Below are 27,956 nucleotides of genomic sequence, written 5' to 3' on the forward strand. Positions count from 1 at the left end.
GGCTTGGTGTTTAATAAAGCCCTCCATTAGATATTGGTAGTCAGCCGGGACCTGGGATAGGTCAGGACTGACAGATGGAGCCACGAACTGATTGGAGGTCACAGTGGGTGCATCGATGCATCGATGGCACTGTGGCCATCAGCCCACCACTGACTGGGTCAGCCAATCCAGGCAAGGATTGTGCCATTTCAGCCAGGGGAACCCTAAGAATTGGGGGGACAGTAATTGTAGTGATTGTTTTTGCAGAAGCAAGATGCTCAGCCTAAATTTGTATTTAATTAAGATTATACACAGAGTTGCTAGTTTATCAGGTACAAAATGAAGAAGAAATGCCTGGTGTACATGTTGCTTTATTTTCTGCTGTTTTTTCTTATCACAGCACTTTGCAAGGTTCTCAGCTTCTCAATTGCAAATGGGCCTACGTCATAATTTTACACACAGTGAGAATCTTTTTTGTGAACAGTAAAATAAAATGTTCCATAGCCAGAGAAGTACAAATATTGTCACCATCAAAACAAACTGAAATTAAACACAAGAAATGGAATACATAACTAAATATGAATGGCTAAAATGTAACAGAGTAAAAAGATTCATTACTCACTTTAGTATAAGTAAAAGTAATATGATTTGAAAACACTCAGGAGAGTAACAATCAATCAGCATTTTAGTTAAGTACATGTACTTGAGTACATGAAACTACAACCCCATTTCCAAAAAAGTTGGGATGCTGTGCAGAATGTAAATAAATGCAATGATACGCAAATCACGTAAACCATATTTTTAAAGGAAAATACTACAAAGCCAACATATAAAATGTTGAAACTGAGAAAGTTTATTGTTTTTCGAAAAATATGTGCCCATTTTTAAGTTGAAGCTAACAACACATTTCAAAAAAGTTGGGACATGGCATGTTTACCACTGTGTTTTATCACCTCTTCTTTTAATAACATTCAGTAAGTGTTTGAGAACAGAGGAGACCAACTGCTGTAGTTTAGAAAGTGAAGTGTTTTCTCGTTCTTGTTTGATATGGGATTTCATCTGCTCATCAGTTCAGGGTTTCCTGAACTACAGGCAGGTCAGTTTAGCACCCGGACTCCTTTAATACAGAGCAATACTGTTGTATTACATGCACAATGTGGTTTTGTCATTGTCTTGCTGACATAAGCGACTATATGTGAGTCGCTCTGTACAGTTATATTGGTGTCTGTACTCTCTCTTCTGTGTAAGTTTCCAGATTAAAGAAGCACCTCAGTTTACCTCAGTTCTTTTCTCATTTCATCAGAAGAGAACTCTGCATTTAGTGTAATGGTCTAAGAGTTGTATACCAACAGAAAGACTGAAAGCAGGGTAAGAGCCAAGAGCAGTTTTATTCTGGATGAGTCAAACAACAGAAAAGAACTCAATTCTGACAGTCAAAACAAATCAAAATAAAGCATCCGCATAATGGCTTAATTACACTCTGGAGACGAGCAGTATTTCACAGAGAGTCCAGGTAGAGAACAGAGTTTAAACAACAGGTAGTCAATCAACAACAGATGTTAATAATGATTAGAGGCCAACAGTTAGAGACTGTGATAAGACTAACACCTGGAAAACAGGAGCCTCTGGTGGCGACTCCTAGAATCTCCCTGTGCAGACATAGAATAGCCTTCTTGTGACATTCTGAACATTTACAGCTTAGAAAAACAATAGGTTGTGTTTTTGTTTTTCAGTTTTCAGTTCATGGATTCTAACTGTCCACTGAGATGGTTTAAGCTTTTTTAAGCTTTGATATAATAGGTTTGTATCACATTGCAGTGATTTTTACAGAAAGGAAATTGGGCCAGATTCATAAAACACAGTGCCAGATTTAGTGTGGTGTCAGGAGCGAATGGCATGGCGGTAACTTGTTTACTGATTCATAAGGGAGTATTACCAGTGAATTTCACTGCTTGTGTGATGGTGTAGCCGTGCTATTTATATAATATCTAATATTTAAAGGTAATATCTAATATTTAAATATGGCGGTAGCGATTCATAACATGACATAGCCCCACAGAAAAAACAACTGAACAACTTTGACTGTAATTTGCCCTGGTAAAAAAGCCAGTGTGAGTGGCAAATGTGTTTTTTACATTATGCAACTTAGGTGCAATTTAGTTTTATGTAAGTTTCAAGCAACTAAAGTTTATTAAATTATTTGATTTGGCCATTTTTAGAAATCTCTTTAAAAACAACAACATTATGTTGATTCTATATTGATTTCTCTTTACTAATTGCTAAGAGTATTTAGAGTAAATATAAGTCATTTTCATGTTCCTACAACCACCTTCATTCTAGGGTGATTTCTTGTTAATGGACCTCAAACGAAGAGTGAAGTTGTTTGGCAGTCCTTCGTCTATCAACTTCCCTTTGAGCTGTAGAGACACATGGACATAGCTGTGTTATTCAGTGTAATATACAGTCTGCAGCTGCTTTAGTAGGCACATCTATCTACTATACAACTTCCCTGGCTTTACAAACAATAATAGCGTGAAATCCACACATTTTTGGTACCACTGTTGAGTTCAGAATTCAGCAAGTGACTGTAGTTTTATAATCTTACAGTGACCTCTTTCATGAGTGATCTGGTCTTGACCAAAGGGCAGGTGTTACTCAGACGTTTGTAAATAGTGTAATAAAAACATTGATAATGCTAAAGCATAAACTCAGTCTGAGTGGCCAATTGATGAAGCATGTCTCCGCCAGTTTGTGATTCTGATAACATTTATGTATCACTTATGTAAACTTTTTGACCCAAGGATGCAAATGAGAGCATTGATGCCAAACATTGATCCAATCAGAAATCTGTTACTGCACTAAGTTTAGGAAATAGCTCAGCGAGTTTCCAGGTTAACAGTATTTATCTTATTGATGTAGAGATAGAAAAAACTATTAGTGCCACTCATTTTTTAACCTATTAACCTATTTTCCTAGTTTGACCCTTCAAACTGTCTGCAGTAGTGCAGACTGAAGCCCATCTGTAGTTCCCCTGTTCAAATACAGTTTTAAACGGCTTTAAAGTGAAATTTTCAGCAGACTACACTGGACAGTGCTTGAGAGAGACCTGTGTATAAATAACAAGCAGCAAACAAAAGCAACGGCAAAGCAGAAAGTTCCCCATGAGAGCTTCCACTGTAACAAGAATCCCTGAACTATATGAAGGAGAATGAGAGGCTACAATGGAGGAGAAGTTAGATCATTGACTGTATATATATGATACACATGATATACACATCAATTGGCCACTTTATCAAGGTTACCTTCTTATTCATTAAGGTAACTACACTCTTTTTTCATTTTATCAGCTCCACTTACCTTATAGGTGCACTTTGTAGTTCTACAATTACAGACTGTAGTTCATTGGTCTCTGCATACTTGTTAGCCCCTTTTCCCCTGTTCCCCCATAGTCTGGGTGGTGGATCACTCTCAGCACTGTATTGACACTGACATGGTGGTGGCCTGATAGTGTGTGATACGCTAGTATGAGTGGAACAGGCACAGCAGCGCTGCTGGAGTTTAAACACTGTGTCCACTCATTGTCCACTCTATAAGACACACCCACCTTGTTGGTCCATCTTTTAGATGTAAAATCAGAGACAATAGCTTATCTGTTGCTGCACAGTTTGCATTGGTCATCCTCTAGTCCTTCATCAGTGGTCACAGCACACTGCACACAGGATGCTGGTGGCTGGATATTTTTGTTTGGTGGATTATTCTTAGTTCAGCAGTGACACTGAGGTGTTTAAAAACTCCACTTGTACCAGCGCAGCACACACTAGCACACCATCACCACGTCAGTGTCACTGCAGTGCTGAAAATGGGCCACCACCCAAATAATACCTGCAAGGTGAAGTATGCGGAGAAACAGATGGACTACAGAACTACAGTCTGTAATTATAGAATTACAAGTGACCTGATATAATAAGTGGAGCTGATCAAATTCACAGTAAGTGCAGAAACAAGGAGGTGTATTCACTGAAGTGGCTGGTTGGTGTACACTCATTGGTTACAACATGCTACCATTAGTAACAGTGTTCATATGAAATCATATGATTTCCACATTCAGGTTCATCTCTGTGTTCACACAATGAAAATATTATTGAATTGTTGAAAGTAATAAACGCATTCTAATCAAGCTTATTTTGTCCACTCATATAGCTATAACAAAATACACTGCATGTCAAATGAAACTAAATATCTTTCTTCAGGGTCAAATTTGAGCAAAATGTGACAAATGTGATTAAATGTGATTAACTGCACATATTAATGCAATTAATTACAACTAATCATTTTAATAGTTTGTTAGCTGTACTACAGAAAGAAAGCATATTCTGGAGAAATATTATACATACAGTTTCCAGAAGCTGGAATTGACTTGAAAGCAGTTAATAATGAAAAGCTTGTCTCTTATATGGAAGACAAATGGTATGGATTCAGCATAAGTGAAGAAAGTGAGGAACACAATAGCATTAGGATGATTTTTTGTATGCTACCTGTTGGAGGAGCAGCTGTGAACTGTTGGATGCCGCCAAGTCTTTATTTGAAATCACTTTGAGTCGCAGGACCATCACATTCCCTGCGGAGAACCATGGAGCAATTTACTGTACAATCAACTTAATGACTTTACTGAAACACTTCAAGAAGACAATCAGTGACCACAATGAATACAACTATCATTTATATTAGAGTCTATTTATACTTTTTTTTTAAGCATTTATTTTCATTTTAAAATAAGTAACAAATAACATCAAAGGTGCAGGAGGGTTACATCGTACAGGAGGAGAGAAAAAAAAAAGGACTTACAATCCAGGGTGTTAGCTTTCAAACATACAATTACATACAACAGGTATCTCACAAGTTGAACCAGGTTAGTCTTGGTCCTTTTCGAAATAGGCAAACAGAGGACCCCATATTTTATCAAACAGCTCTAACTGTTCGTTGTTTAAAAATCACAGCTTCTCCAAATGTAATACATTGATTAGTTCCTTTATCCACATTTCATATGTTGGTACTGACTCTTGTTTCCACATTTGTAGTATTTTTTTTGTAATAACCATACTAAAAAGAATGGCCTGGCGTTCATGCTTCTCCACGGTTACCGAGTCATTAGTTGTTCCCAACACAGCCTAAAGTGGATTAGGTTTCCAGTCCCTTCCAAATGCTTTTGACAGGCAATTAAATATACTGCCCCAAAATGTCTGTACCTTGCTACATGCCCATAACGAATGTATCAGTGTACCTTCCATAGCATTACATTTGTTACATATGGGGGAAATATTTGGAAAAACCTTGTGAAGATTAGTTTTACAGAGGTATATCCTATGCAGGTTTTTAAACTGCACTACATTATGTCTTACATTTATTGAGCAATTATGTATATTCTTCAGACAGATCTCCTATACATCATTTTCTATTTCCATTCGTAACTCATTTTCCCACAGAAGCTTAATTGACTCTGTACTAGTGTTCATATGTCTTAATAATATTCGAGACTGCCTTCTGGTCCAAATGATTAAATCGGTTAATTTCTTCAAGTGTATTATGTATAGAAATGGTCTGAAAGTTAGTCAGATGTGACCTTGCAAAATCCCGGACTTGTAAATATCTAAAGAAGTGTGAGACAGGGAGTTTGCACATTCTTTGAAGTTCAGCAAATGATGCAAACTTACCATCTTTATATAAGTCCCTAATACATTTTATCCCACTGTCCTTCCATTGAGTGAACACAATATCATTTAAAGCAGGGGGAAAGGCATGGTTTCTACATATGGGGCTATCCAGGTATGTATCTGGATTACCTATATGTGTTTTGATCTGCTTCCATATCTTAAGAGCACTGCTTATGATAAAATGCCCATCATACAATGATTTATTCACTTTATTAGGGCTGTTAAGTATGGCAGGTAGTGTGGTTTTATTGCAGAGAGACCTTTCTATTGACAACAATGCAGGACAGTTAGCTGTAAAGTCTGTTGGGCCTTGTTTCCACCATGAGAAAATATTTAAGTTTGCTGCCTAATAGTACCGTTTAAAATTAGGTAGACCAAAACCACCTTCTTCTTTTAGTTTACATAAATGTTTTTTATATATCCTTGGTATTTTATAATTCCACAGGAATGGTGTTATCAGCGAGTCTAATTGTTTGAACAAATTGAGTGGGATAAAACATGGGATGGTCTGAAAAACATACAAAAACCGTGGGAGCACCATCATCTTAACTGCATTAATTCTTCCAGCCAGTGACATGGGTAAAGTCTTCCAATAGTCAATATTTTGTTTTAATTGCTCTATTTTTCCCTCCCAATTTACCCTTAGCAAGTTTACTGATTTTTTTGTTACCCTAATACCAAGATATGTAAAACTGTGGTAAGCTATTTTAAATGGGGTAGACTGTAAAAACTGCACATTCACGTTTTGTGTAATGGGCATCAATTCACTTTTTTCCCAATTAATTGTAAATCCAGAGAATGATCCAACAGTATTTATCAGCAAAAGAAGTGGAGGAATGGACACTGAAGGGTTTTAGAAATACAACAATATATCATCAGCATACAGATATATATATTGCAGACTTCCCTTTATCTTGATAGGCATTATTTCTGTATGCAGACGTATGCTTATAGCAAGTGGCTCTATAAGAATAGCAAACAAATATGGGGAAAGACAACAGCCTTGACGAGTTCCTCTGTATACTGGGAAAGGAGAAGAAATATTTTGATTGGAAATAACTGATGCGGTTGGTTGTTTATACATAATTTGTATCCACTGCAGGAAAATAGGTCCAAACCCAAATTTCTCAAAGACATACATCATGTATGGCCACTCAATCTGATCAAAAGCACGTTGTGCATCGAGAGAGATGACAACAGCTTTCGTCTCATGTTTGGCTTATAGAATGTTAACCAGGCGACGGAGATTGAAGAAAGTATGTCTACCTGGCATGAAACCTGACTGGTCAGGATGTACAATTGAGCCTATGTGATCTTTTAACCTATTCGCAAGTATTTTCCCTAGCAATTTGGTCTCTATAGGTATTAATGAAATGGGTCGATAGGATGAGACTAATAAAGGGTCCCGACCTGGTTTTGCGATCAGAGCAATATTGGCTCTGTACAATGTTGGAGTAAGATTAGATGTTTCCAATGAATGCCGAAACATGCGAAGTAGTAGTGGACAAACTTCTTTGCTATATTTTTTTTTATAAAATTCTATACTAAATCCATCTGGGCCTGGGGCTTTATTGTTTGGAAATGAAAAAATGGCTGCATGTATCTCCTCCAGCGTTATGTCTGCATCTAAAAATTCTACAGACCCTTCACTCAGTTTTGGAATGCTAAATTTGGAGAAAAAACTGTTCATGTCACTTAGTCCACCTTTGCACTGTGATTTATAAATTTCTGTATTGCTTTAGGGTCTGTCAAGATGGAGCCATTGCTTGATTTTATGCGATGTATGGCTTGTGCAGCTTGGGTTTTCCTCAACTGGTGGGCTAATAGTTTATGAGGTTTGTCGCCTATTTCGAAGTGTCAGATTACAGATCACTTTTGTGTTGCATTATGGAATGCATCGTGCATTTTTGAATGCAACTACGAGCAGAACACTGTCTGCGTAGCTGGAAGCATCAGGTAGGGCAAGAGGAAACAAACGCACAGCGATTGCTCTGATGTTCATGTTAGGTTAAGTGTGACTGAAACATCCATGGCTCAGCTAAAGAGGTTTATGCTAGAATGTTTTGCACTTTTTGTACATTGCGTTATCTTTGTTTATTTGTGACATATTGGTATAAAAGTTATAAAAAAATCATACCTGAGGAAGAATTACAACTAGTTTACAGGGTAAACCAGAATACTGCCCACTAGTAGTTGTGGTGGTGGTGTTATGTTGCTTTCAAGCGAAGTGGGGTGGTGGTTTTCTGAGAGGAGGAACTTATTCATCCTACATCCTGCATGTTTATGCGGTTTATGTGAGAGGTTGTGAATAACTTTATGTCCAGTAAAATTGCAGCTGTTGAGTTTTGAAAATCTTACACTTTTAAATCGCGATTTTAAAATTATTTATAATATTGTACTACTGCAAGCACCGCATGCAAAACCATAACAATTATCTGCAATCAGTACTTATTTCCATGAATATACTCCTAAACTCCATGTTTCCTGAGAATAACAACATTTCTCTTACAAAAATGTTCAAAATACCAGCTGAAGTTGGATCATTGTTTGCAGCTTTCATATCAGAGCATATAATGTAGATTACGTAATGTAACTTGTAACATTTGTCAACTGCTGTATTAACCAAAATAAATTACTGTTTCTCAGTGTAATGTCCCATACAACATCCCAAACAATACAGAGTCCCTTTGGTGTCTACAACAATGACAACACTCACAGAAAGATGATTAGTGATCCACACAATTATTACAACACTGCTGTATACAGGGTCAAACCATGTCAGACTTTGTGAGATTCATTGCTGGATGTGAGCTTGTTTCTACTGGGCTTATGCAGTTCAATGATCATCCAGAGAATTATAGAGCATGGGGAGCATCATTTATAAATGCTATCAGAGATCTTAATCTCTCAGCTAGTGAGGAAATGGATTTGCTTGTGAAATGGCTTGGCAGTGAGTCAGCAGATCATGCAAAAAGGATAAGAGCTGTGCATATCAATCATCCTCAGCAAGGACTCAAAGTTATATGGGATAGACTGAATGAATATTATGGTTCAGCAGAAGTTATAGAGAGTTCCTTGTTTAAGAGGTTAGAGAATGTTCCAAAGATCTCACACAAGGACAACCAAAAGTTAAGGGAGCTTGGAGACCTTCTCCTGGAACTTCAAGCAGCAAAGGCTGATGGTGATCTGCTTGGTCTTTCTCACCTCAACACACCCCTTGGTATGAACCCAGTGGCTCACACTTGGTTCCAAGTACAAAGAGGAGCATAACGTGTCTTATCCTCCATTCAACTATTTTATGGAATTTGTATGTCATCAAGCAAAAATGTGCAATGACCCGAGCTTTAGTCTCCTGGCGGTCCAAGAAGAACCATTAGGGCAGAACAAAAGGGCACACAAACATGATCATCAAAGGATTGTTGCTGTTCACAAGACAGAAATTTCTTCTAATAGCCTGTTGAATCAAAATCCAAAAGGAAAGTAGATCCAGCAAAGCACTGTCTCCTGCACAACAAACCTTACCCTTTGCCTAAATGCCATGGGTTCAGGGAGAAACCTATTGAAGAAAGAAAGGTGTTTCAAAAGCTGCAAGGAATTTGTTACAAGTGCTGCAGATCTTTAGTGCACATGGCAAAGAACTGTGACAATGACGTCAAGTGTGTGGAATGTGGAAGTGACACTCACATTTCGGCACTTCACTGCTCCTCTAGAGCAAGGCGGGGAGGAAGCTGACAGCCCTGTAGACAGTGCTGTGTCCTCAGCATGTACCAAGATCTGTGGAAGGGGCATCTCAGGATAGTCATGCTCAAAAATCTGCCTTGTCAAAGTGTATCCAGCGGGCCATCCAGGAAAGGCAGTACGATTATATGCTGTATTAGATGACCAGAGTAACAGGTCTCTGGTACGGTCAGAGTTTTTTGGCCTTTTCGATGTCATAGGTTACAGCTCTCCATACTCCCTTAAGACGTGCTGGAACCAGAGGTGTAAATAATGAATTATATTTACTCTCGTTACTGTAATTGAGTACAGTTTTCCCTGTAACGGTATTTTATGGAGTAGAATTCAATCATAGTACTTTTACTCTTACTTGAGTCAATTTTCAGCGCATCCAAACGGTCATGTGTATTCATTTAACATGAACTAAAGAAAACGGCGTTACTATCAGCGGCCAAACACAAAACTCGCTGAGATCCGCTCTCACAACTCGATTCCAGCCTGAGGGAGCATTAGCCGAGCTAGCTGATCCGAGCTAAACAGGTGCCGTGTTTGAGGGGTTTTCTTCTTTCTTTTATAATGATTCCGTTTATTACGCTGGAAATCTGCTGCGTATATTTTATTACAAGTGTCTGTCAGCTACTTTAGTTAACAGGTGTCGCCCACAGCCTACAGTTTACCTGATTATACAGCCTAGTTTAGCTGCTGTTTTGGAGATAAACGGTTGTGAACTATCCTAAGAAACCATCTCAGATCAGAGTTGTTTTTGACACAAGCACTCAACACAAAGGCAGGTCATTGAACCAAATCCACCTAAGGACCAGATCCTAATAACAGCCATACTGGGGTCCTCCTTCGGTTCCGAAGAGATGCCATTGCCTTCACTGTGGACATACAGCAAATGTTCCACTGTTTCATGGTTCGGCCTGAAGATAAAAACTTTCTGAGGTTCCTCTGGTTCCAAGACAATGACCCAGAGAAAGAAGTGGTGGAATATCGTATGAAGGTACACGTTTTTGGAAACAGTCCATCCCCAGCGGTAGCTATTTACTGCTTCAGAAGAGCAGCTCAGGAAGGCCAGAAGGAGTTCAGAGAGGATGTCAGAGAGGATGATGGGTTAAAGTCTTTGCCTACAGCAGATGCAGTGACTGACTTGCTCAGGAGGACACAGGAATCATTGGCTTGCTCTAACCTCAGACTACACAAACTAGCCTCAAACATCAAAGAGGTCATGGATGCGTTCCCACCCGAAGATTGTGCCAGTGACCTGAAAGACCTTGATCTACATTCTGAAAATCATCTAATACAGCGCAGCCTTGGCCTTCTGTGGGACTTAAACTCAGACTGCTTTATGTTTCGTGTTCTTGGTGAAGAAAGGCCATTCACTCTATGTGGAGTGTTGCCAACGGTGAACAGTCTATACAACCCATTTGGATTCGTAGCCCCTGTGACAATACCGGGAAATCACCATAGACTCCTCAGATTGGGATGCTCCATTGCCCCCTGACAAGGAGCAGCTGTGGCGAAAATGGAGACATTCTCTACAAGAATTAAAATGCATACAGATCCCGAGGTCATACTCTGCCATGTCGCCAACAGAAGCCAAGTTCAGAGAGCTCTGCATTTTCTCTGACACTTCAGAGAAGGCAATAGCTGCTGCTGCATGTCTTAAGTTGTGGACAAACATGGAAATTGCCATACAGGATTTGTCTCAGGCAAAGCAAGACTAGCCCCGCATCCAGAACAGACCATACCCTGCTTGGAGCTTTGTGCGGCAGTAATGGCAGTGAACATGGCTGAAACCATCACCCCTGAAATAGACATCAAGATTGATGCAGTCACCTTTTACACTGATAGTAAGGTTGTATTCAGGTACATTTACAACGAGAAAAGGAGATTTTATGTCTGTCAATAACAGAGATCAGAGGATCAGAAGAAGCACACTCCCAGGGCAGTGGCATTATGTGCACACCAAGCATAATCTTGCAGACATTGCAACAAGGCCAATACCCACAGTCCATCTGAAGGATACCATCTGGTTCACTGGTCCTAAGTTTCTGTTTTAGGCAGATGAGCCTTCTGCTAAGGAGAACAAGTGGAATCAGCACAAGCGTCCACAGCAGTTTCTATGCACCTGGGATCCCACCGCTTTGGACACTTCTCAAGCTGGAGTTCTCTCATCAGAGCTGTCGGTGTTCTGATCCATATCATTCAGTGTTTCAACTCATTATAGAGCAGTGTAAAGGATGGCACCATTGCAGTTCATTGCAGTTCAGGCTGCACATGTGCTCACTCAGAGTACAGCTGTTATTATCCACACAGTTCAGCAGGAAGTCTATACTGAGGAGCTGGAATGCCTCAGATCCGACAGTGGACTCCCCAAAAGCAGTTCACTATGTACTCTAAACCCCCGCATTAACCAAGATGGCCTTCTGAGAGTCGGACAGGCAGATCTTGGACATGATGAGAAAAGGTTGGCACTTTGCAGAGGGTGCTATCCGGTCTGCTGGCTATTGGATAGTTGGGGGAAAGCAGTGTGTAACCAGCCTCATTTTTAAGTGTGTGAGGTTGTAAGCCCCCTTTCACTCACGTGGGCTTAGGTGTTTGGACCCTGGTCTGTATCTGCACACAGGACAAGGACTGCTGAAATTAAGCAGTGGGCTGGAAGAGTCGCTGGAAGAGAGTGAATGGTCCAAAAAAAAACAAAAAAAAAAACGTAACAGGTAATGCAGTTGCTTTACAAAAAATGTCAGTTTTTTCAAGACATTTATCTCATACATGCAGAACATACACTCGTGCCTCCAACTGTCAGAAACTGCTGAAGTTTGGAAAATATTCCATTCATTCAAGCTATCAGTACCAGTCTCACAAGTAAGGCCCCAATTGTCTGCATTGTCTGCATTGTCTAACGCTGCTGACCAAGTTAGGCCAGAAACAACGCAAGTACATGAACGCAAAATACAGCGCTCGGCCAACGCATTGCAAACACTCTGTCCCTCTGTACAAACTTACAGTGCATTTTAAGTTGCTGTGGTGGTTAAAACTTTCAGTACTGAAGGGGGCGATAGAGGACAAATTAGAGAGGGATCTACTGTTATTCCAACAGCCTCAAAATCTTAACTTTGAGCTCTACCTCTTCTGTGCTCTACCTCTTCTGTTGGACCAGAAAGGCGATAATGCATCATATTTAATGTTTATGTAAGCCATTTTTGTGTGAGACTCAACTGCTCGTCTGCTATGGCAGTTCAGGAAGCATGCTGGCGGTATAAGACTGCTTAGACAGGCTGGTTGTCATTATAGAGCCCCTTGCTGTAATGTTCAGAATGCAGCTCGCGTTTGCGTTATGAAATCCGTGGTGACACATTTTTGAATGCAACTACGGGCGAAACACCATCTGCATAGCTGGAAGCATCTGTGTTCGTGCCCTTGCGTGAAGTACATTTCGGGCATTTGGCTGCGTTTCAGGTATTACAAGAGGAAACAAACACACAGCAATTGGTCTGATGTTCATGTTAGGTTAAGCTAAGGCTAAGGCCAGAAGACCGGCCATTCCTTAATGTCCGCTGCTTTGGAAACAGAGCAGACTACTTCAGATGCAAGGGAGTAGACAGCAGGAGGTGATTGAGGGAGCACTGCTTTTTCATTTGAAATGTGACTGAAAGCAGCGAAATCCAAACTGGGACCAACCATTCTGTCATTCTGCATTTTTAAGTGAATAAGTGAAAACACACACACACACACACACACACACACAAATATGTATGAATTTAATGAATTTAAAAATGACAAAATTACATGAGTGCAGCCTGAAATTCATGTATACTGGATTGAATTCCATGTCATTATCATAGCACAACTACCTACACAGCATTTCAGCAGTAGTTCAGTAATGCACACACAAGAGTGCATTAGCTGTCTAGCTATCTTCTCAGCTAGCATGTTAAATAAATAATGATAGCTTCACTGGAGTTGGCTTTATTCATCAATTAATGTTCCCTTCTTCTGAACCACAGTTAAATCATCTCTGTACTTTTTTCAGCTTTAAACACTGTACAGTAACCGGTGCTAAAAACATTTCTCTTCTCCACAGCATGCCGGTATGTCTGTATTTCAAATTTATAGCTCCAGCTGTGGTCAAAAGATGCGCTTAGATGTTTAAGACTGAGACAGCAACAGAGTATAGTATGTTGTTTTCTACCCATTTACAAAGGCAAAAACAAATTTACAAAACAGTTTCAGTTTGTGTTTAAAAAATTGCTGCATCTTTGGTCTGTAAATTTGGTACTTGCAATGCTTTTTTACTACAAAAGCTAAAATGGTTATGTCAAAATATCGGACATCTCCTTCTTTGCATAAAGTCGTCAAACGAGGGATATAAATGGTCCATAAACATTTTTTATGCCCACTGTGACAGTAAGCTTTTGCCTAGGATGCTTACCAGGTTCAGTTGTTGAAGGAACAGTAGTTGAGGGAACAGTGGTCAAGGGAACAGCAGTTGAGGGAACAGCAGTTGAGGGAACAGTTGTGGAGGGAACAGTTGTTGTGGTGATTGTTTCTGTAGAACAAAAAAATATAAATGATATATAATGTAGATAAACATGTCAGCTTGTTTTAACAGTGGCCCTCATATCTGTTTGAAGGAATAAATATGTGCTTGTGTTCATCTTAAATAGGACAAAGACTTGTTTTGGTGAGTTTTTATAAAAGACTTAAGTTATTTTAGAAATTTCATATATTTAGTGTTTCCTATTGAATTCTGTGCTGATTGTGTGTTTGAACAGGCTGGTTGTGATGGGGCTCGGTTGCTTTTGTGCTGTATATCTTTATAATGATGTGCTTAATGCTGATAATATACTCTCTCCAGCTGGTTTGTTTCATGTTTTCATCGTGTGCACCTCATTGGCTTGTAATTTACACTCACAGTTCAGCAGGCTGAAGGTTCTCCACAAAGAAGAGCTATTAGCACTCAAGTAGCTTTTGTGCTCATCAATAGATAGAAGAGTTATTATTTTCATTTTCTATATACAATGTGTGGCTTTGTTGATATTTCTTCTAAAACTCAAAAGGAGATATTTGAGATTACTGAGTTTTTACTCAGGAGAAATCTGTGCAGTAGGAAACTTAAGTTAAATTCTCTTTTCCATCTTTCCATCTGATCTCAATGTTGTTTATGAGAAACTGCAGAGATATTTGTAATAAATAGATCTCTTTTCAGATTTTTCTTTCTTGTGAGTATCCCTATTGTATTTTTTTCCTGAAGTAGTGTAAAACTGTTACAAACAGTACAAAGTGAAGATTACATTTCTGGAATGCTTATTACACTTTACATGTCTGTACTGAAGCTAGATGTTAGCAGTATTTAGCATTATATAGTTGGAGCTAAGATTTCTATTGTTAGTGTGCATGTTAAACATCAAAATTACATGGCTGACATGGACAGAGGGCTACCACCTGTCATCCATTGTGCATACAGACTTCTTCTTATCCAAGCTCAACCTTAAATTTTCCTTTCCTCTTTAAATGAAGCAGTGTTTATATTCTGGCACCTTTACATGTACCTGAATGTAACTGCTGCACTATTTAAGATGGAATGGGAAAATCGAATAAGTCAACTTCAGATTTGTCAAAATTTTCAAGTAATTTGTCTCATATGTGCAACCCATACACCCGTGTCTCCGACCGTAATAAACTGCTGGAATTTGGAAAAACATCCAGGCATTCAAGCTATCAGTACCAGCTGATCCACAGCATGTCTCACAAGTAAGGCCCCAACCGCATTGTCTGCATTGTTTGTGTTGTCTAATGCTGCTGACTGAGTTAGGCCAGAAACATACTCAACGGAAGTACATGAACGCAAAGGACCGCGCGGATAACGCGTTGTAAACGCTCTGTCCTTCTTTACAAACTCACAGTGCATTCTTATGTTACTGGGGCGGTTATAACACACAGTACTAGAGGACAAATCAGAGAGGGAACTACTGTTATTCCAACAGCCTCAACAGCTAAATGTGGACAAGTAGAGGAGAGTGAGCTGCTTTACCTCTTCTGTTGGACCAAAAAGGCGATAATGTATCATATTTTAAGTTTACGTAAGCCAGTTTTGCATGAGACTCAACTACTTATGTGCTGTGGCAGTTCAGGAAGCACACTGGCGGTACAAGACAGGCTGGTTGCCATTATAGTGCTGTAACGCTTAGAATGCAGCTTGAGCTTGCATTACATTATGGAATGTGTCGTGACACATTTTTGAACGCTATTATGCGCAAAACACCGTCTACGTAGTTTGAAGTATCTGTGTTTGTGTCCTTGTATGAAGTTTCAGTCCTTTGGCTGCTTCCCAGGTAGTACAAGAGGAAACAAACGCACAGCGACTAGTAGTTGTGGTGGTGGGGTTATGTTGCTTTCAAGCGAAGTGAGGTGGTGGTTTTTCTCAGAGGAGGAACTTATTCATCCTACGTGCATGTTTATGTGGTTTATGTGAGAGGTTGTGAAATGGCTCATATGAACCAGAAATAAAAATGGGTTAACAGTACATGTTTAAAATGTACTCTACTAGTATCACTAATTATAATTACAATTATAATTTTATATATATAAAATAAAAAAGAAATACGTTAACTGATTACTTTCCGTTGTTTGACTGTTCACTTCTATTTTCCGCCATGATGAAACTATCATTGGCCTCACAACCCATCCAATTTGCCAAAATGCGTGTTTGGTAGTTTGGTTGCTACTGATGGTCAAACTTATCCACAGGCAGTTCACAGCTTGTTATTAGGCTAAATTTGCCCTCTTAGCACTTAAAGTGCAAAGAAACAAATCTGTTTTTCCTATTATGACCACACAATATATATCCACTGTAAACGAAGTAAGCTCTTTGAACAACTTTCTTATGTCCAGTAAAATTGCAGCTCTTCAGTTTTGAAAATGATACTCACTTAAATCAAGATTTTAAAATTATTTTTCATGTTCCCCTCCTACAAACACTGCATGCAAACCATGCAACTTTGCATACGAAACTATAACAATTATCTGCAGTCAGTAATGATTACTATAAATATGCTGCTAAATTCCATACCTCCTAAAAATAACAATATTTATCTTACAAAGTGTTTGTAATACCAGCTGAAGTTGGATCATTGTTTGCAGCTTTCATATCAGAGTATATAATGTAGATTATGTAATGCAACATGTAACATTGGTCAACTGCTGTATTAACCAAAATAAATTAGTGTTTCTCAGTTTTCAACATACTTACTGGCGCACACTGATGGGAAAAGTGAGTTACAGGTTACATCATTCCAGTTCACTAAAGACATAAAGAGAGGCAAAGAAACATAATTAAATGGAATAAATAAGAGGTCTGAAAGTGTGAAAATGCTATATTACCACTTCAGTAAAGACAGTGAGGACAGTGTTTTTAATTTGCAAAACAGAAACTTAAGAAATTAATCTTGAAGGAAATGATACCTGGAAAATTCATCTCCATACAGTTCTCTGCAGATCCAGCATTATCAGGTTGTCCAGTAGACCAGTTAATGTAATCGAATGCTGAGCCATCTGTCCACACCCACACTCCCTCCTGCAAAGAGAAAGATGTAAATAGTGAAAAACTTAACAGTTAATGCAGTTGCTTTACAAAAAATAGTAAGATTATAACTTGTCCTACAAACCTGTACAGCATCAGTCGCTCCTAGCCATGTTCGTGAATTTGATGAAGTTACATTCAGCACTAAAGCCCGGATGAAAGTGTACTCTTCACTGCTGTGCACAGATGCAAGATGTCCTCCCATGTTCACACAGTTTTGCTAAAAGAAATCAAATCATATGTATTGATGTTGTGTAACTACTAATCTTCTATTCTGTTCATGGCTTGAAATCAACACTAAAACAGCTTAATTGTAGTAGAGCATATAAAATTGTACCTCAGAGGCTAACCAGTTAGCTGATGTTGTGAAGACACTAAAGCAGCGAGATCCAAACTGGGACCAACCATTCTGGCATTCTGCATTTTAAGTGGATAAGTGAAAACACAAAGATATGCAAATCACGTAAAGCATTTTTCTAAAGGAAAATACTACAAACACAGCACATCAAATGTTGAAACTGAGAAATTTTATTGTTTTTTGAAAAATATGTGCCCATTTTGAATTCGATGCCAACAACAACAGGAGCATGTTTACCACTGTGTTTCATCACTTCTTCTTTTAACAACACTCTGTAAGTGTTTGGGAACTAAGGAGACCAACTGCTGTAGTTTTGAAAGTGAAATGTTTTCCCATTCTTGATTGATATAGGATTTCAGCTGCTCAACAGTTCATGGTCTCTTTTGTCATATTTTTAATTTTATAATGCGCCAAATGTTATCAGTATCTGACAGTTCTGGATTGCAGGCAGGTCAGTTTAGCACCCGGACTCTTTTAATACGTCTTGCTAAAATAAGTAAGGTCTTCCCTGAAAAAGACGTCTGGGTGGCAGCATATGTTGCCACAACATATCTATATCGTTCAGCATAAATGGTGCCTTCACAGATGTGCCAGTCACAGATGTCCCTATCCCCCCTCTGTAGACATTATAATTCTGTTCTTGCACCTGTTTCAGCCACTCCAGACCTTCAATTTTCCTGCACCTGCTCTCCCTTTGCGCTCCTTTGTAGCCAGTTTGCCAGTTCTGAACCATGTCTTGTCAAAAGTATATGTCTCTCTCCTGTAGTGACTGATTTCAGAACTCTCATTGAATGCTGTCAGCAGTTCATGCGGACATGTTTTAGATTACCTACTTGCCTTCTAGGTCCTTCTCTGTGAGCGTTGTATACACTCTTGATGGTCCCTGTACTCCTATCTATCATCCCGGATATGCTCGGATATCATCTCGGGTTCCTGCTACTCTGCTCCCTGTTGCTCCTGTTTGTTTCTGGTTGCTCCCTACAGTTCCTGCTCCCTATTGCTGCTGAAGCTTTTGTATGTCTGGTGGTTGTTGTTGCTGTTGTTCCAGTGGTTTCTGCTGCATCTCTCTCTGCCACCCCAGTAGACCCTGTTCTTCTGGCCTCCATCTCCTTAGTGGCCTCTACTTCTATGGCCTCTGTTGCCCATGATCCATCAAGGATTGGTCTTACTCAGCTCTGACTCTACCAATGATCCTCCCTGTCATCATTGTTTCCACCTGTGTGTCTCCATAGTTACACCAGTTTTTTTGGCTTTGCTGAGTGTTGCCATTTTTTGAGGATTTCTGAGCCTATCCTAGTTCTAAGCTTGGATACTGGAATTCTTTAGTTTTCCTTGTTTCTTGTTTTTCTCCGGGCTCTCACGTTGCTTTCATGTGTTTTAATTCATGCATATATTGATGACCATGCACTTATAGCACACTTGCCTCCTGCCTTCACCTCACCCAGGTTACTTACTGGGTAACTTATCATGAGATCCTTACTTTTGTATCCATGCAGGTAATCTTTAAAGACAAGCTTGAAGCCCTTCATGGAAATGAAAACTGCTTCATCAAATGAACATTTTTTTTGTGTAAAAATGAGGTAAATATTTTAATAAGGATGTAAAAATATGTCATTCATAAATGGCGCCAATGTTTCCCTATCAGTCTGATGCCACCAAAAGTGGAAGTGTGAGTGTTATTTCCAAGGATTTAGCCGAGCTATACGTGTACTTATGTAAATATTCACTACAGTAGCAGTATGCTTGTTTAGGCATGACATTTCTGTTCTCTGTCCACTCCTGCTGTCTAATAAGAAACACTTACAAAAAGTCAACTTACGACTTAGTGTGAAGGGAAGAGCACAAAGTCCTGTAAGACAAATATTATATTTGTAAAAATCTATGTCACAGTGCTGTTGGGCATGTATACTGTTCAGACATTTATGAATAATATGACCAAACATAACATTATACAGTGCTGTGAAAAAATATTCACCCCAATTTCTTCTATTTTTGCACATTTGTCACACAGATCTTCAAACAAACATAAGACAGAAACAAAAACATTGTAGTGAGAGCAGAAACATAATATAGTTTTTAAATGATCATTTAATTTATTGAAAGTAAGAAATTTCATCCGTCAGAAAACTAGCCATGTATGAAAAGTATTTACCCTCTTATTTACTCAATTACATACATTTAGTTGATAATTAGGAAAAATTCAACCTTGACACACCCAGGGTTGATTAGTGCCAGGCTTGTTGAATGTGAAGTAGACTAAAATACTTAGATCAAAAGAAATTGTGGAAGTAATGATTGTAATGAAGCAATAAAAAGGACTATTGAAATATTATTGAAATTATTCAAATATATCTGTCTGGAAAAGGTTATGATTCTAAGGCTCTAGGACTCCAGTGAACCACTGTGAGAACAATTATCTCCAAATCCAACATCTAAGGAGCTGCAGACCTCATTCACCACAGGTGATCCTACCATTAGAAAGAGACTTGGCAAAAATGGTATCCACAGGAGAGTTGCAAGGTGAAAACCACTGCTGAACAAAAGGAACATAAAGGTTCCTCTTACATTTCCAAAAAAGCCCCTTGTTGACCCCCAAGCTTTCTGCACTAATGTTCTGTGGTCTGAATAAAGAATTCCACAGTAATAATAGCATACTAACAGTCAAACGTGGTGGTCGTGGTGTGATTGTGTGGGGATGTTGTGGTGCTTCAGGGCCTGGGTGAATTGCCATAACTGACAGAACCATGAATTCAGTTTTCTACCAGAAAATCCCACAGGAGAATAAACAGTAAAGACAGAGACCTAAAGCACAAGAGCGAGTCCACCTCTGAATTGGTCAAAAGAAACAAAATCAAGGTTTTGGAATGGCCTAGTCAAAGTCTTGACTTCAACCCCATAGAGATGCTGTGGTTTGTGATTTGTGTTTCTTCATGTTCTTCTTATCTTGTATTACATGATGTATGAGGACTATTTAGTGTGACAATATGCAAAAACAGAAGAAATCAAATAGTTTTTCACAGATCTCTGCATAGTTCAAAGTATCAAAGTATGAGGTGGATACTGACCTGAAAAGATCAGGAAAATAAGCATGACTGAAATCTGTAAAGCAGAAGAGAACAGGTATTTAATAAGAATTGTGGCCCTGATAAAGCCAGATTTTAAATGTTTAAGAGAACTTGGTCTTTTCTAAAAACTGGTGCACTAGCTAGCTATAGGGCACTGTTTATAAGGCTACATGACACCTACATAAGCGCTTCATGACAACTGACACAAACATAAATGAACATTTATAAATACTTATTCCAAAAGGTGTCAGCTGTTATAAAGACTGTTTTTGTCAACTTTGATGTCAACTTGACATAACATCTATGTCAAGAGACATAGATTTTTGGTGACATTAGGTTGTGTCATGACATTTTCTGAGGTGAAATGACATAGCATGTTATGACAACTGTAGCTCTTTTTCTTTTTTTTTTGATATGTCAAGGTGACACAGTGCTGGTCATGCGAAACAGCTTAACAAAATGAGGCAGCTGGTAAAACTGAACAAAAGAGGGGTCGTCCTGATATTACAGAGTGAGACGTGGCCCTGGGTCAACAGGGGAGGTGCTTAAATTGAATTTGTTCAACCAATCACAAAGTTCACGCTATGGCATCACCACATGCGACCGGGTCTTTCTTTTTTTTCTATTTTTAACTGACACTGAGTGAGTTTAGAAGTTCCTTGTTTTACATCATCCATGCTCAATAATATAGTCCTGGTTTTACTTACACAACATTACTTAAACATTTATTGTAGGTGGCTTTAGTTTGGTTAGTTAATGTCTGACACCTATTGCTAATGCTAATGCTAGATATTTAAGCTATCTGGCTAGCCTAACGGTAAGCCTGAATACTTATTTAATGCCCTTCTTTCACTGTTAAAGATCAGCTTGGAACAATTTCTTCCAGCATTTTTTCATACACTTAAAGTAACAAAGTGGAGCTTTTAGCTTGTTTTCAGCTGCTTAGCTAGCTAAGAGTTAGCATAGTTAGACCTTTACAGTTCAAGGAAAATCATGGCTAATATTTCCTTGGGAACATCATATAAGAAAGCTCAGTTAACCCAGAAACAGCTAATTTTATTTTAAAAGTAGTAGCTGAAGTTCTGGAACAGACCTTTTAGTTTTCTCACCTCAATAAGGTAGTTTGCATGTTATGTAGTCCCAGGAACATCATCCAGTCTTAATCCGGGGGCATAATACAGCTGTGTTGGCCCAGGGATTTTATCATTTTATGTTAGCCCAAGAGCAGTATGTTTAAGAATAATGGTTTTTCAAAGACATAAGGCTGTAATTTTAGATATTCATGCATATGATTGTTAAACAGTATTTTCATGCCTTTTTTTGCAGTGAAGACAATTGAAGGGGACATACAATGCTACAAGCTGGCAATGAAGTCCTACAGAAGATGTGGCTCCAGAGGGCCTTTGAAAAGCAAAATGTCGAAAGAAACACGATTGCACGCACTGCTCCTATTACAGAGCTTTACATAGCATTTAAATAGATAAAATATTTGTGATTCAAAGGCATCTGAACATGTAATGTAAATGTGTTGTTTATGTTTGTGCTCATTTTGTTTTGTTCAACTGAAAAAAATCTTGTGTGCTGTGTTTAAGTAGGATGTTTTGAGCTTTGGAGTACTTTGGTATTAATATGGTTGTTACAAAGCAAGTTTAATTCATATTTACTACAGTCAGTTTGTAGTGCAGCCAGCTAATATGTCTGTGCTTTTCAGATGAAGTCATTAGGTGACTGAACAACCTGCCTATTAATCACAAATATTAAAAAAATAAAAAAAAAACTTTGTACACAGAAAGCATGATCTTTTTCTCAGTAACAGTGCTTAATGTAATTTTGTTTCCACATTTTGATTTATTGCTGCCATTAGACGTTAACAGCAAGCATGAACAGTTTTCTTACTAGTTTACAAATGTTTGTTTATTGGGTAGCATGTCAAACAGCCCCTTAGAAACTGTTAAATGAAACTCACTTAAAGTAAGGATAAGGCTTACTTAAGAAAATATACATAACAGCATTATTACAGTGTCATGGTACTTGAATAAGGATTCATAAAAATGATTTTACTCAACACCCACATTATTTAGTCCTTTAGCATATTCTCTTAAATGTGCAAACAGTGGAAGCAAAAGCAAAGCAAACAGAAAACTATAGATTGAGACCTCATATAAATATATATAGTGCCCTACAGTAAAGTGTTACTGAAGTATTTAAGTGCCATTCTCCAAGTGAGATGTTGGATTTTGTGATATTCAAACACTGCTAACAGTATTAGGGCAAACAAATGGGACATCAGGTGAAGTGGGAGCACAAGGCTGCTGGTCATTTAACATTTGTTTTCATTGACTTGGCATCATTGTTGTGAGCACAATCACGAACTGGTTAGTGGACGAACTGGTTAGTGAACTGGTCATAGCGGCATGTTACAGTCATTTATTATTTATTAATCACACATATCATTTCATGGCTTGTATATTGTAGAGTTCACCACTATTAAAAAAGACACAGCTTCAGAGGGAGTGCAGAATGTAATTTTATGGATGAATACATAGATCAGATTGAGTCAGGGAGGAAGTTTCAACTGCACTTAAGCCAAACATGCTTTTATGGACCTTGCTTTGTGCACTGGGGCACAGTCATGCTGTTCCCACAAAGTGTTCATTTTGATCTTAAGCTTGTGTGTAGCTGTTTGGCCATGGAAACCCATTTCATGAAGCTCCTAATGTGCAGTTCTTTTGCTGATGTTGCTTCCAGACGCAGTTTGGAACTCTTTAGTGAGTGATTTTACAGACTTGCTTGGTGGCCCCACTCTGTGAGTTTGTGTGGTTTACCGCTTTGTGGCTAAGCTGTTGTTGCCCTAAGCTATGAGCTTAATGCTATCCACCTGTTAGCAATGGGTGTGGCTGAAATCAGTAATTAAAAGGGGTATCCCAATACATATGTCCAAATAGTGTCATTTATATATTCTCCCTTTGCTCTCAGAGCAGCCGCACTTCTTAATGGCATGGATTCTACAAGATGTTGGAAACATTCCTTTGAGATTCTGGTCCATGTTGACAAGATTGCATCATACAATTCCTGCAGATTTTTTGCATGCTGCAAATCTCAATTTTACCACATGTCCAAAGGTGTTCTATTGGATTCAGATCAAGTAACTGGGAAGATCACTGAAGAACACTAACCTCAGAATAATATTCATAGGCGGTGGCACTCAAGCGATACCAATTAATTGGTGTTAATTGTCCCAAAGTGTGACAAAAAACATTCCTCACACCATTACACCACCTCCACCAGCCTGACACGAGGCAGATTGTTTCCAGGGATTCATGCTGTTGGCACTGAATTCTGACCATACCATCTGTGTGCCTCAGCAGAAATCAAGATTCTTCAGACCAGGCTATGTTTTCATAGTCTTAAACTGTCCAGTTTTGGTGAGCCTGTGCCCACTGCAGCCTCAGCTTTCTGTTCTTGGATGACAGAAGTGGAACATGACATGATTTTCTTCACCAACCTCCTCAAGGATTGGCATGTTGTGCATTCTGAGATGCTTCTCTTATCTGAGTTACTGTAGCCTTTCTGTCAGCTCTAGCCATTCTCTGTTGACCTCTCTCATCAACAAGGCGTTTCTGTCTGCAGAACTGCCACTTCCTGACTGTTTTTTCTTTATTGCACCATTCTAATTAAACTCTAGATGTTATGTGGGAAAATCCAAGAAATCAGCAGTCCAGTCAGCAGTACAGTCAGCTTCTTTCATGTTCATTTACTGTAGCAGACTGAGCCAGCTCCACTTTTCTCGGGTTCTTAAGGATGTTTAAAAATAATTTTAGGTAAACTACCTTCACAAAAAAGGTAAACTAAACAGGCTACCTGAAGCTGAAGTCAGCTTCCTATTTGCCAGCTTCTTGTTCAGATTTTCCCATTACTTCCACTACAAGTGGCACAGCAGTTATTATTGTAACCATTTAAGGTGGAACAGGAAAATTTGAACAAGAAGCTGGCAAATGCCTTTATTGAAATATGTTACCAGCATTAAAAGAATAATCAGGATATTTGATAGCCTAAATCAGCTTATAAGGATGGTAAGCAGTAACATTAAGCTGACTCTGAAGTAAATTAGCCTGCGTGCACATAACATTAAGCTTGTAAAGCTTGTCAAAGCAAGCTGTGAACAGAAGGGAAAGACCTGTTTTGTTTCAGTGAGCAGATGAAGAACAGATAACTGCATTGTAACTTGACCAGGAAACCTGTTAGAACTTCTTTTTATGTAACCTCAGTCTGTGCTTGGAAATATACTATCACACTGACAAAGCATGCTGGTTTGCTCATTTTTTCAAGGAGGCTGCATGTCTAATGATGTCAATTCAGTGAGCAGTAGCATTAGCTTACATGTAGCAATATTCATATTTCAACTCTTTAACAGACTCATAATTTAGAGGATCCAGTGATATTTGAGAGAAATTGGTTATAGGGCAAAACGTACCAGCTTTGGAATATTTTTGACTTCCCCAGGATGTGACATAGGCAGTTTTCAGAAACTCCATTCATACTTTTCATAGAGAAATTCCTTTTAGATCCAGAGTTTCTTATGTGGGCATAAGAGCATGGCACCAACTACAAAAATGATGACACAGTGGTCTATAGAGCTTGCTTTCCTCTTTCTCTAGCAGCACATACAGCCAGCATAATCTACCTGTTTTAACTCTCATTTTCTCTCTTATCGCTTCTTCAGCACAAGCTGCCATCAAACAGTAGCTAGGATATGCATTTGATTTTGGCTTATAGATTGCAGAGTGTATGGCTGAGCATCAGCGACCTGAGTGGCTAAACTTAAATTGGTAAACCAATGGCAAAGAAGCAGATATAAAGTAAGGTTTATTGTGACAATGCTAATCTAAAAGCCTGGTGAGAGGAGTGTGGGTTTGGCTATTACAAATAAATCACAAAAACCCTCAAAATTAAAGATGCATCACGAGACCAAATAATTTCTTTTGGGGGAAGCCAGTGAAATATTTTATGCAAAAATCTGATGGACTGTAACTCCTAATCACAGTCCACATCTACCTCATACATTTTTATTCTTTCCTCCCTTCTCTTTTTTATCACTGCAAACTTTTTTTTAATTTATGTAACAAACGGTATTTTCTTTAATTTATGTAACAAAACTGCAAATGTTGGTTTTTGTGATTCAACTGAAATGGATGATCTGATCTTTTTCGGGCCCTAATTCTCAGTTTTTTTGTGTCAACACCTAAAAAAGAAAAAGCAAATTTCATTATAAATCGTTAATTTTAGTTTTCCTGTGGGGTACTAGGCTTTGTGGGCCAGCATGAACAAACTTCACTGTTAACCAGCATATTGTCAGCACAGTATCATGTAATATCATTCCGGTTCATCAGATACATTTGGCTTTGTTATGTCTAGTTAACTGAATGTCTTCCTTCCCGTTAGCTGGGGTTTGGTTCTTAATGTATGCTTTTTCAGTAATCTGTGAGGTCAGAGAATGAAGTAAGTAAAAGAAAAATGCACAGAAACTGAGAAAGCTAGGGATAAATGAAATAAAATCAACTGACTTAGTATATATAGGTTTCAGCATGTATTTTCCGCTGAAAATAAATTAGTAAATAAATAGTTAAATGATTAATTAAATGAAATTCTATAGGGTAACTGGGTATAGCAGTTTACGGAAGACTGGAGTGATGGGAATGGAATAAAGTAAAGCTGCATGACATATGAGTCAGGTAAAAAAGGAGTAGTCCTTGCTAAAACACTGAAGAAAAAACTACAGTTGTTGTAATACACATATTTGGCAGTTTATTGCACTTTTCTGCAAAATAGACCTAAAAAAATGTTGATACTAGTTACTGGTGAATGGAGCTACCTGAGTTAACCAAGTGTGTGGAGCTTTCAGGCTGCATGTCACATGATATCATCATGGGGATAATATTGTAGCGTGTTTGGGAAATGTTATTCACGTTAGTTTTAGGTTAATGTGTTCCCTAGGATAGTCTGACAAGGATTCCTATTGTGAAAGTGGGGCTAGCCTGCTGCCTGTGTTCATGTAGAACAGGAAAAACTAGTTCAGTCAGAGCTGAGTGCTGATAGACTGCAAACGAGAGTTTAACGTTGGTGGCAGAGGAAGCAAAATGTAGAAATGTTTACAACAAATTGTTAGACAAAACTCTGTGTATTGTGTAGCTGTGGCCAACTACAGCCCTTTACTAAAGCACAATGACTTGCGCATCAGCTGTGCCTTCTTTAAAAGCGGTGAATGCTACAGTGTTTTATAATTTTTCCTTTCTGATTCCTCACATAGTTTTAGTGTAAGAATAAGTTGATTAAAGATATTTTTCATAGCATGATTCCTCTTTCTCTTCTCAAGTCTACTTATAACTTTGGAGAAAATTCTAACGTCCCTTTTAGTTACAGTTGTGAAGAGACATCAGAAATATATATCCATTCATGGAGTTAACAGACTACATTGCATCCAGATGTAGTGAAAAATGCTGTGAAACCCATAATTAAAATCAGCTTGTTGAATCAGTGCCAGTAGATTAGGAGGGGTGTCCACTGTGGAAGTCTGCGCAATTATCTCTTGTAAATGGCGTTAATTTATTGTTTTTAGAACAATGCAGAAAAACCTCAATCAAATCAAATATACTTGTGAAAGTAAAGTAAGAACTTGGATGACTTTCAGAGATCCTAAACAAGCAGGTGTGCTTTGAAAAGTATAGTATGAATGGGAATATAAACTGACCAGATAACAAAATTGGTCTGATGCATTATGTTCTTTCTTATACTTGGCTGTGTGTCCCTTTGCTTTAATAACAGCACTATTCCTGTCTGATAAAGATTATAGCAGTCTGTTAAGATCCTGTCCATCCTGTCAAATAGATTTTGTTCTTAAGAATTTCTAGGGCTGCACATTAAATGTGAAAATGTGCTCTTTTTATTATTATTATTATTGTTGTTGTTGTTGTTGTTGTTGTTGTTGTTATTATTATTATTATAAATAAAAGTTATATTTTTAAAAACAATTTAATCCCCTGAAAGATTAGATTATTTAGATTTTATTAAGTGAGGTTAATTCATTCTGACTACAGTTACATATTTAGCAGAGTACAAAAGCAAGAAAGAGAGCCACACTGACCTGCCAGCAATCTGCCTTTCCCTCGGAGACGTGTTTGTACAAACAAAAACAAAAAAGCCCCTGAGAAGGTATGAGGAAGAAGTATAAGAAAATCACTGCTTATCATAACTGCTAAAGGAGGACATAAGTGAAGACGTTGGGACGGTATTATCTGTAATGTCCATACAAAGAGATCAGCAATTACATCACAGCCTTTATTTCCGGGCATCTGCCAATGATCAGCAGACAATGTGTACCAGTGGAAGAAACATTTCATGCCAAACACTACAAACACCACTGGCACAGAGACATATTTACAAATATTATTTTAAAATGATCTAAGAATAGCATCATTCTTAAGCTCAAAAACATTTTTATAATTTTACAATAAGGAAATATTGTTGAATACAAATAAATTAGG

At 38.3% G+C, this 27,956-nt stretch overlaps 1 protein-coding gene across 1 annotated transcript; it reads right to left on the minus strand.

Annotated features, from left to right (window-relative positions):
* Positions 1–1,348: 1,348 nt before the first annotated feature.
* LOC118826178 (ladderlectin-like) lies at positions 1,349–27,610 on the minus strand. Its single transcript, XM_036597070.1, has 10 exons — positions 27,557–27,610; positions 20,416–20,449; positions 19,170–19,199; positions 17,330–17,409; positions 17,078–17,212; positions 16,875–16,986; positions 16,663–16,713; positions 13,843–13,959; positions 4,515–4,597; positions 1,349–2,396 (listed from the first exon to the last, which is right to left on the minus strand). Exons 2-10 carry the CDS (start codon positions 20,438–20,440, stop codon positions 2,316–2,318), a joined length of 714 nt encoding a protein of 237 aa, XP_036452963.1. The 5' UTR covers positions 20,441–20,449; positions 27,557–27,610; the 3' UTR covers positions 1,349–2,315.
* Between the last annotated feature and the right edge of the window lie 346 nt (positions 27,611–27,956).

The sequence above is a fragment of the Colossoma macropomum genome, unplaced genomic scaffold, assembly GCF_904425465.1.
Source record: "Colossoma macropomum unplaced genomic scaffold, Colossoma_macropomum, whole genome shotgun sequence".
Taxonomy (NCBI): Eukaryota; Metazoa; Chordata; class Actinopteri; order Characiformes; family Serrasalmidae; genus Colossoma; species Colossoma macropomum.